Raw genomic sequence first — 10,871 nt, forward strand, 5'->3', positions numbered from 1 at the left:
TTGTCACATGCGTCGAATACAACAGACTTCGATTTTACCGTCCACTTGGGTTGTTATATTCTCGCGAGACTACACAAAACCACGTACCATCACTGTGCGGAATTTCCTTTATTCTTCACATAGGAAACTGGATATCATGGCCGAGATGTGTCTTTGGTGTTCTGTAACCTTTCCCATTGACATTGTAAGGTTACGACTGTCTTCAACTTTAACGTGTCTGTTGTAAACGGTGTAGGGCCTTTTTATCTGGTAAGTTTAAACTAAATTTTACGTATTAGATCGTGTTTTTCATTCTATCGTCACCATTGTTGCGGTTACCCAAGCATCATGATCGCTCGCTAGCAAGCTGACAATTCTCAATTACTCTCTAGCTTGCTATGGCTGGTCATCTGCTTCGTATAATGCAATTGAAAGTTTATTGCTGTAGTTAGGCATTATATTTTATTTGACCAACAAACAGTTTTGATCGCTCAGATCCGCTATTCTATTCCAGTATCACTGTCTAACGTCACACCGTCTGACACGTCTGACACGTAACGTAAAATCGATAAGAAATTATTAGATGATCCGATTAATGTAATTGTGTGCCATATACACGGATATTAACTAGTGTTTACAAGGGGAAACGGAGTCATTTGCACAACTGAATGCTTTCATCCGAAATGTGTCTTCCGCATTTAACCCAACCCCAACCAGAGAGGCTGTATTGATCGACGCCCAGGGAGTAATTGTTGTGGGGATTAAATGCCTTGCTCAAGGGCAGAACCTTGCCTGCTCGGGGATTCGAGCAAGCAGCTTTTCAGTTACTGTCCCAACTCTCTAACTGCTAGACTACCAGTCACACATAACTATATAGCCGTATACTGTGCTGTTCTGACGATGTAGGCTATGATCTGCTCTAGTTTAGAGCTGTTGTTCTTTCTGAACATGGCCTCAGCCACAGACCACCTGTCTAACATGTCCTCTTCTTATTGCTGTATTTTGTTCCTTTCCAGCTTTCAAGTTCTGTACTCCTCCTCCTGTCCCACAATGCTTTATCAGCAGGCCTTAATGTCTGAGAGTGAGCCTGATAAACCCAGCCTATTGTAGCGGTCATTAATTCCATTCAGCACTACACACATGGTTAGCATGGGCCTATATATCAGGGATGGTGGGGGGGCCCCAAAAAAATCAGTATGTACACCCATACAAACACACACACAACCGTATTAGGGCCTCGGGCCCTAAGCAAAATTTAGTTGCCCCCCCCCCCCACCTTGTGAGCAAAACATTTTAACAGACCTGCAATTCTACACATTTTTTTGCCATGGGTTGTAGAGAAAAGATTGCAGATTTAAACCAAGTTTGTTGCAATTCTACACATTTTGCCATCTGGTAGTGAGAAGATTTTGCAATTTCATAAGTTTCATGCAATTCTATTCATTTTGCCATTGGGCAGAGAGAAAAATGGAACATTTTACCTGCAATTCTACACATTTTGCAATTGGGGGGGTTGATCAGCGGGCCTAGAGGAGGTCGGATCACCAGTTGCCCATCTCAGCTCTATAGCATTGAACTAGCCTACATTTCAGGTCGTGTTCTGTAGTGAAGACTTCGACCTCCCTGGCACATTTGTCCAGACTGCTTTCTCAAATAGCATGCGAGAATAGAACACTAAAACAGAACACAACACCATATCAGCTGCCAAGTAGCGAAACATTGACTCTCCCCAGCGGCGCAATGCTGTCAATAAACAAGCTGTTACCCTTGTTTTGACTAAGGCTGTCAATAAACAAGCTGTTACCCTTGTTTTGACTAAGGCTGTCAATAAACAAGCTGTTACCCTTGTTTTGACTAAGGATGTCAATAAACAAGCTGTTACCCTTGTTTTGACTAAGGCTGTCAATAAACAAGCTGTTACCCTTGTTTTGACTAAGGCTGTCAATAAACAAGCTGTTACCCTTGTTTTGACTAAGGCTGTCAATAAACAAGCTGTTACCCTTGTTTTGACTAAGGCTGTCAATAAACAAGCTGTTACCCTTGTTTTGACTAAGGCTGTCAATAAACAAGCTGTTACCCTTGTTTTGACTAAGGCTGTCAATAAACAAGCTGTTACCCTTGTTTTGACTAAGGCTGTCAATAAACAAGCTGTTACCCTTGTTTTGACTAAGGCTGTCAATAAACAAGCTGTTACCCTTGTTTTGACTAAGGCTGTCAATAAACAAGCTGTTACCCTTGTTTTGACTAAGGCTGTCAATAAACAAGCTGTTACCCTTGTTTTGACTAAGGCTGTCAATAAACAAGCTGTTACCCTTGTTTTGACTAAGGCTGTCAATAAACAAGCTGTTACCCTTGTTTTGACTAAGGCTGTCAATAAACAAGCTGTTACCCTTGTTTTGACTAAGGCTGTCAATAAACAAGCTGTTACCCTTGTTTTGACTAAGGCTGTCAATAAACAAGCTGTTACCCTTGTTTTGACTAAGGCTGTCAATTAACAAGCTGTTACCCTTGTTTTGACTAAGGCTGTCAATAAACAAGCTGTTACCCTTGTTTTGACTAAGGCTGTCAATAAACGAGCTGTTACCCTTGTTTTGACTAAGGCTGTCAGTAAACGAGCTGTTACCCTTGTTTTGACTAAGGCTGTCAATAAAAGAGCTGTTACCCTTGTTTTGACTAAGGCTGTCAATAAACGAGCTGTTACCCTTGTTTTGACTAAGGCTGTCAGTAAACGAGCTGTTACCCTTGTTTTGACTAAGGCTGTCAATAAACGAGCTGTTACCCTTGTTTTGACTAAGGCTGTCAATAAACGAGCTGTTACCCTTGTTTTGACTAAGGTTGTCAATAAACGAGCTGTTACCCTTGTTTTGACTAAGGCTGTCAATAAACGAGCTGTTACCCTTGTTTTGACTAAGGTTGTCAATAAACGAGCTGTTACCCTTGTTTTGACTAAGGTTGCTTGCTGTCATTGGCCACTGACTCAAGCATGCACCTGGAAGTTTTCCCATGATTATCTGATATTGTTTCTTTGCAATGAGCATGTACACTGTACTTTTAATTACAAATAACATTTTGATTTAAAAAAAGTTTTTTCCGGGTTGTTGAAATGTGATATTCTCTGCCTCCCCTGAAGGTCCAGTCCAATCATTTGTCAGGTTGGATTCATCTGAACACTACCTCATTGTCAGCCATAAGAGTCGGCCTTCTGAAACGATGTCCAGATCAGGCGATATACCAGGTAGGGCTGGGGGGCAGTGAGAGTGGGCATTACAGTGTTGTGTGCTTGTTTTTAAATGGTGATGTTATATGTAAACATATGCTTCCAACACATATAGCTCATCATTTCGTGTATTTTGAGACCGTTTTGAGTGATTTTTAGAGTTTTAATCCAACATTCCCCCCTCAGCCCTGGAGTCTGGGACCTCAGAGGGGCAACTGGGAGGCCTGTCCCTACCTGTTGGCATGACCCGCCGTGCCATGAGCTATGATGACAACATGGAGGCGCCCATGTCGCCGCCTCCCTCTGATATCAACATCAACAACCTGTGGGCGAAGAGGCCCGTCGTCCCACCCAGGAGGTTCCGTCATCAGGCTGAGGTAGATACCACACTTCCACTTCTCTCCAGCCTCACAGTTCAGATGGTGCTGTGTCTGTCCGTCAGTGGAGGCTGCTGAGCGGGTTGATGACTCATAATGGGTGGAACAAAGCGAATAGAATGGCATCAAACACATGGAAACCGTCAGTTTGCTGTATTTGCTACCAATCCACTGATTCCGCTCCAGCCATTACCGTGAGCCCGTTCTCCCCAATTAAGGTGCCACCAACCTCCTGTGCCGTCAGTATTCATAAAGCGTCTCGGGGTAGGAGTGTTGATCTAGAATCAGGTCCCCTGTCTATGTAAACTTATTCATTAGATCTAAAAGGCAAAACTGATACTACATCAGCCCTCGTACTCTGACACGCTGATGTGTGTATGTGATGCCATTCTACTAGGGAATGTACAGATCCTGTTGTATTGCTACATTACTATAGTTAATATGTACTGTATATACAGTGCATTCGGCAAGTATTCAGGCCCCTTGACTTTTTCCACATTTTGTTATGTTACAGCCTTATTCTGAAATTAATTAAATATCCCCCCCTCAATCTACACCCAATACCCAATAATGCTAAAGCAAAAACAGGTTTTTAGATATGTTTGCAAATGTATAAAATAAAATAAAAATGATATAACATTTACATAAGTATTCAGATCCTTTACTCAGTACTTTGTTGAAACACATTTGGCACCGATTACAGCCTTGAGTCTTCTTGGGTATTACGCTAAAATCTTGGCACACCTGTATTCGGGGAGTTTCTCTGCAGATCCTCTCAAGCTCCTTTAGGTTAGATGGGGAGCGTCGCTGCAAAGCTGTTTTCATGTCTCTCTTGGGATGTTCCTTCTTGTTCAAGTCTGGGCTCTGGCTGAGCCACTCAAGGACATTCAGAGACTTGTCCCGAAGCCACTCCTGCATTGTCTTGGCTGTGTGCTTAGGGTTGTTGTCCTGTTGGAAGTTGGACCTTCACCCCAGTCTGAGGTCCTGAGAGCTCTGGAGATGGTTTTCATCAAGGTTCTCTATACTTTTCTACGATTTCCCTCGATCCTGACTAGTCTCCCAGTCCCTGCTGAAGAACAACCCCACAGCATGATGCTGCCACCACCATGCTTCACCGTAGGGATGGTGCCAGGTTTCCTCCAGATGTGACGCTTGGCATTCAGGACCAGGGAGTTCAATCTTGGTTTCATCAGACCGGAGAATCTTGTTTCTCATGGTCTGAGAGTCCTTTAGGTGCCTTTTGGCAAACTCCAAGCGGGCTGTCATGTGCCTTTTTACTGAGGAGTGGCTTCCGTCTGGCCACTCTATGCTCTGACATGCACTGTCAACTGTGGGACCTTATATAAACAACTGTGTGCCTTGTCTAAATCATGTCCAATCAATTGAATTCACCACAAGTGGACTCAAATCAAGTTGTCGAAACGTCACAAGAATGATCAATGGAAACAGGATGCACCTGAGCTCAATTTCGAGTCTCATAGCAAAGGGTCTGAATACTTATGTAAATAAGGTATTTCTGTTTTATTTTTAATACATTTCAAAAATGTCTAAACCTGTGTGCACTTTGTCATTATGGGGTATTGTGTGTAGATGAGGGGAAAATATTAGGAAGGTGTTAATCTTTTATTTTTTTACTCAGCGTCTATGACCCCAGGTGACCTATTCATGTAAATGCTCCTCTAACTGCCTCTGATGCATTGGTGTGTTTTTTTCCTTTTCTTTTTTCTCATTTTTAAAGGAGGATGAATCTGGAATTACCCTAACCCACGCTGCGCCTTTTGACCCTGGCCACAGGCCAAATATGCCTGTCGTAGTGAAGGCCAAAGCATCCTCCATCATCATCAACTCTCTCATGACCAGTAAGACTTTACCATGATCGTGAACGAGGGTTACTGTATTGGTAGTGTATTAACCTCAGCATGACCTATTCCAATCCTGCTGCTCGTTAATGGAACACTGATTTGCTTTTATTTGGATTGTAATCAAGCTCGTATTAGATAACGTTAGGCTGTCTGTCTCCTCAGCGGAGAAACACGTCCTCCTTTAATACAGTATGTTGTCTGTTTTTTCCAGAGCAAACCCAGGACAGCATGTACAGGTTTGAGCAGCAGGCTGGGCTGAGAGACACTGGGTACACCCCCCATAAGGGCCTCACTGCTGAGGAGACCCGCCACCACCACCGCATGCCTGAGTCATTCCAAGTGGGTCTTTATTTTATTGCTTAACGGGGCACAACTTTATTTTCCGGGAGTCAGATAATTATTAACAGAAATATACATTCATATTTTTATTAAATGTATTTTCCTTCATGATAGGTTTGATAAAGCATCAACAAAGTGAAATCAGTGAATCCTCAAAATCTCAGTTAGCAATCTATGTCAAGGAGGAGTGATTCTTAAGGTTTTACTGTTAACAATGTTCATCACACCATGTTATTTTTTTCCTTGATGTATTTCCTGTAGAAAATGAACATTCAAACTGTGGATATGGGAGCGGGACATAAGGGAGGACATGAGGACAAGCAAACATCATCTGCTCAGTCCACCCCTAATAGCACTCCTCAGAGCTCACCTAAACAGAACCGCAGGTAAGTGGAACCATGTCCTCGGACCCAGGACGCCAAATAAACTCAGCAAAAAATGAAACGTCACTTTTTCAGGACCCTGTCTTTCAAAGATAATTTGTAAAAATCCAAATAACTTCACAGATCTTCATTGTAAAGGGTTTAAACATAGTTTCTCATTCTTGTTCAATGAACCATAAACAATTAATGAACATGCACCTGTGGAACGGTCATTAAGACACTAACAGCATACAGACGGTAGGCAATTAAGGTCACAGTTATGAAAACATAGGACACAAAAGAGGCCTTTCCACTGACTCTGAAAAACACAAAAAGAAAGATGCCCAGGGTCCCTGCTCATCTGCGTGAATGTGCCTTAGGCATGCTGCTAGGAGGCATGAGGACTGCAGATTTGGCCAGGGCAATAAATTGCCATGTCCGTACTGTGAGATGCCTAAGACAGCGCTACAGGGAGACGGGACAGACAGCTGATCATCCTCGCAGTGGCAGACCACATGTAACAACACCTGCACAGGATCGGTACATCCAAACATCACACCTGTGGGACAGGTACAGGATGGCAACAACAACTACCCGAGTTACACCAGGAACGCACAATCCCTCCATCAGTGCTCAGACTGTCCGCAATAGGCTGAGAGAGGCTGGACTGAGGGCTTGTAGGCCTGTTGTAATGCAGGTCCTCACCAGACATCACTGGCAACAACATCGCCTATGGGCACAAATCCACCATCGCTGGACCAGACAGAACTGGCAAAAAGTGCTCTTCACTGACAGTTGCGGTTTTGTCTCACCAGGGGTGATGGTCGGAGTCACATTTATTGTCGAAGGAATGAGCGTTACACCGAAGCCTGTACTCCGGAGCGGAATCTTTTTGGAGGTGAAGGGTCCGTCATGGTCTGGGGCGGTGTGTCACAGCATCATCGGACTAAGCTTGTTGTCATTGCAGGCAATCTCAACGCTGTGTGTTACAGGGAAGACATCCTCCTCCCTGATGTGGTACCCTTCCTACAGGCTCATCCTGAAATGACCCTCCAGCATGACAATGCTACCAGCCATACTGCTTGTTCTGTACGTGATTTCCTGCAAGACAGGAATGTCAGTGTTCTGACATGGCCAGCGACGAGCCCGGATCTCAATCCCATTGAGCACGTCTAGGACCTGTTGGATTGGAGGGTGAGGGCTAAGGCCATTCCCCCAGAAATGTCCAGGAACTTGCAGGTGCCTTGGTGGAAGAGTTGGGTAACAACTCACAGCAAGAACTGGCAAATCTGGTGCAGTTCATGAGGAGGAGATGCACTGCAGTACTTAATGCAGCTGGTGGCCACACCAGATACTGACTGTTACTTTTGATTTTGACCCCTTGTTCAGTTTGTCTGTTGAATCTTATGTTCATACACATATTTACACATGTTAAGTTTGCTGAAAATAAACGCGGTTTACAGTGAGAGGATGTTTCTTTTTTTGCTGAGTTTACATGTGCCCTTACTCATGCTCATTTAGATAAGGTGGGTATGAAGCCTATTCAGCGGCCACTGTAAAGTGGTTGACCATCTGGTATTTCTCTGTGTTCCTGGCAGGGGCTGGTTGTCCAGCCAGAGCTCGACAGCATCTGTCAGTAGCTCAGATCTCAGTACCAGCTCTAACACCAGTGTGGACATGGGTGCCGGTGAGGGGGGAGGAGCAGTCGAACGCTGGGGTATCTTTGGACCACGTCCGGTTGTTCAGAAATCCACTACCGACCCAGGTACTGACCACACCATTAATGGGATTTGGGGAGGTTGATGTTTTACATGTTTTCATTTTGCTTTCTCTGAACTGTAATCCTGTTGGTAGATTGGCTCAATGTTCTTTGATGTGAATTACACATTAATAAGATTGTTTTTACATGGTCGTGTACTAAATCGGTACACTTGATTTTCATTGTGTATCAGACATCCTTATTTATGGTGAATTTGTGCATTTAACAAATTTTGTGAGATGTTCATAGTCTAGGTTGAGTTTGTCATGTTGTCATTGTTCTTCTGTGTAAGATCAGTCCTGTGTATTCTCTCCAGGGGGTTTTGCTCTCCAGTCGTACCGCGGGGCCCAGAAGCCCACCCCCATGGAGGTGATGAAGGCTCAGGCCACTCGGCTGGCTCTTGACCCTGCTGTTAACCAACAGGCCCCTCCCAAGATGGAGATCCCCACCACGGAGAGCAGTAGACTGTCAGCACGGCCACACAAGCTCAAACCTCGAGACATAAATATCCTCACGCCCTCAGGTTTCTGAGACGTACCATGTTGTCACTACTCCTTCATTTTCTAGCTGGTCTACCATCTAGTCCAAGGCTCTCCAACTCTGCTCCTGGAGAGCTACCGTCCTGTAGGTTTTCACTCCAACCTGATTCAGCTTAACAACCAGCTAATTATTGGAATCAGGACAGTGGTGCTCCAGGAACAGGGTTGGAGAGCCCTCTGGTCTAGACTATTCTCTCCCTACTTCTATTATTTAACACCCTTGTTTTGCCTCAGCCTTTTGCCTTGTAATAGAACCGTGTATATTTACTTTGTATGTATGGTCCGACTGTGAAGATGTTCTGATGCATGGTGTTGCAACGTGTAACTCTCACTGTTTTGACAAAGACTGTAAAAGTCACACTGTGTTCATGGTTTGGTCATTCAGTTGGCTTGTGAGTCTCATTCAGAAGTACACTATCACAAGCTTTTCATTGTCTGCAGATTTCAGTAAGATGTAATGATTCACATTTGTCATGTCTTCAAGAACATTATGGTGATTATTGTTCACCCTCAAGGAAGTGTGTTTTTTTCCCGTGTTTCCTCATTCCTGCTGTCAAGTCGACCGTTTTGAAGTTGAAACACTGTCAGTAAAACCCTGCAACAGAATGTTAATAACGTTGCATATTAATCAGAGAACTGTTACTATTTGACTGACCCTGTTCAGGTATTTTCACTTTTTTTATATATAGAAAAAGATCCATATATATACCTCACCTGTGGTCTTTGTTGTAAATATCTGATTAAATAACAATGCTAACAACAGTAAAAAAAAGTATGGTTCCATCTTCCAGAATTTGACTGAACCATCAACCTTCCAGACACAGTGGAAAGATAGTCAGCACTGCAGAGGTCAAAGAACCTGCCGGGGAAGGATGGATTTTCATTGGGATTTAGAAATGTATCTTTTGGTCAATTTCATAACTGTTTCTAGGGCAAGATTAGTTACTGATTGACAGGAATAGAAACCTGCAGCTGTTGCACTGGGATGTGAAGTGATGGTCATGTCTTCAGCAGATACTAACTATTGCCAGTAGGTGGAATCCCACTCTTTGTGACACCGTCTGCACTGTGGCTGGACAACTCACAGGCTGCAGTGCTTGGATTTAATTTAACCCTGTACAGTATTGCTGCAGTATGTCAGCCTATATCTGTGCCCCTGACTGATATACTGCCCTGTGAGATTCCCTCGCGTTTACTAATTGTTAATGAAGCTGGTGAATATCAATAGCTCAGTTGTTCATGTAAAACAAATAGGCACAAACAGCCAGTCAGCTGAAATTCCCTCTATGCTTTAACATAATGGGTTTCCTCAGCCCCCCATGGCTTCATTCAAAGCCACCCTTCTTATTGCCACAGGCACAACCCATGCCTTCCAGTAATCATTCCCCTGCCCCCACCAAATCTCTCCCAGAGTGACTGCATAGCATGTCATTTCCTACACCTACGCGGTGAGCCCTATGGGATGTCTGGTGTTGATCTGGAGACAGCGGCCCACCCTCGCCTCGGCCTGCTGCCCAGCCAGTGACTGAGCATTCTGCTCTCTGACTTGCTATTTGTTATGGAGCAAAAACTCTGTGGGCCTCACCAATATATCTGGGGGAGAAGGCGATCATAGTCAAATCTACACAAAGGAACTCTCACCCTCAATCTTGATGCAACAAGTAACATTTTTCTATTGGCTGTCACGTGGATTCAAAGGCTTTTATGACGCAGTGGTTCTTACCTTTATCTTCAAGAATCTCTTCTAGATCACCCACACAAAGTTAAGCAATAGTTGGAATTGTCAGTTTTGGTGGTGACATCAGCTCACCATGAAATCACCATGGGAACGTTCATGGGAAGGGTTTCCCTTTCATAATAAAAATATATGTTCTTTAGCAGCTTTGATCCAAAGTGACTTACAGTCATGTTTCATTCCTATATTTATTGTCATTGATGAAATTACTTTATCAACTACAATATAAATACACACAACTCAACACACTGACCCAACCACACACTCACCCAACAACACACTCACACAACACATTCACCAAAACGCTCAACAACACACTCGACAACATCCTCAACAACACGCTCACACGACACACTCAACAACAGATTGACACATCCAGATGAACACATGTACAGGATCTACTCACAGACACAGCATCCGTTCGTCTAGCTGGCCGCACCATCCCACACAGACGTGTCCACAAGAGGCAGAGGTGCTCTTCTGCATGACTACGGATGACGGGGTTGCCCCCTGGTCTACACTGGACTAGGATGGGGAGCTTTGTGGAAAATCAGACAATGACAATGCTATATCCTCCTGGACCACATTAACATTTTATTGAACACACTGACGACTATGCATTACCATGAAACTCATGAAACATTTAAAACCATTAGAATACTGTCTGCCATAGGGAATATCACATATATTCTCTTGAGGAGT

At 43.8% G+C, this 10,871-nt stretch overlaps 1 protein-coding gene across 1 annotated transcript; it reads left to right on the plus strand.

The window, feature by feature from the left end:
* Positions 1 to 84: 84 nt before the first annotated feature.
* LOC112231411 (putative monooxygenase p33MONOX) lies at positions 85 to 10,314 on the plus strand. Its single transcript, XM_024398150.2, has 8 exons — positions 85 to 249; positions 3,110 to 3,214; positions 3,383 to 3,573; positions 5,312 to 5,432; positions 5,647 to 5,774; positions 6,036 to 6,160; positions 7,735 to 7,901; positions 8,212 to 10,314. Exons 2-8 carry the CDS (start codon positions 3,190 to 3,192, stop codon positions 8,424 to 8,426), a joined length of 972 nt encoding a protein of 323 aa, XP_024253918.1. The 5' UTR covers positions 85 to 249; positions 3,110 to 3,189; the 3' UTR covers positions 8,427 to 10,314.
* Positions 10,315 to 10,871: the final 557 nt, after the last annotated feature.

Source organism: Oncorhynchus tshawytscha, linkage group LG33 (genome assembly GCF_018296145.1).
Source record: "Oncorhynchus tshawytscha isolate Ot180627B linkage group LG33, Otsh_v2.0, whole genome shotgun sequence".
NCBI lineage: Eukaryota > Metazoa > Chordata > Actinopteri > Salmoniformes > Salmonidae > Oncorhynchus > Oncorhynchus tshawytscha.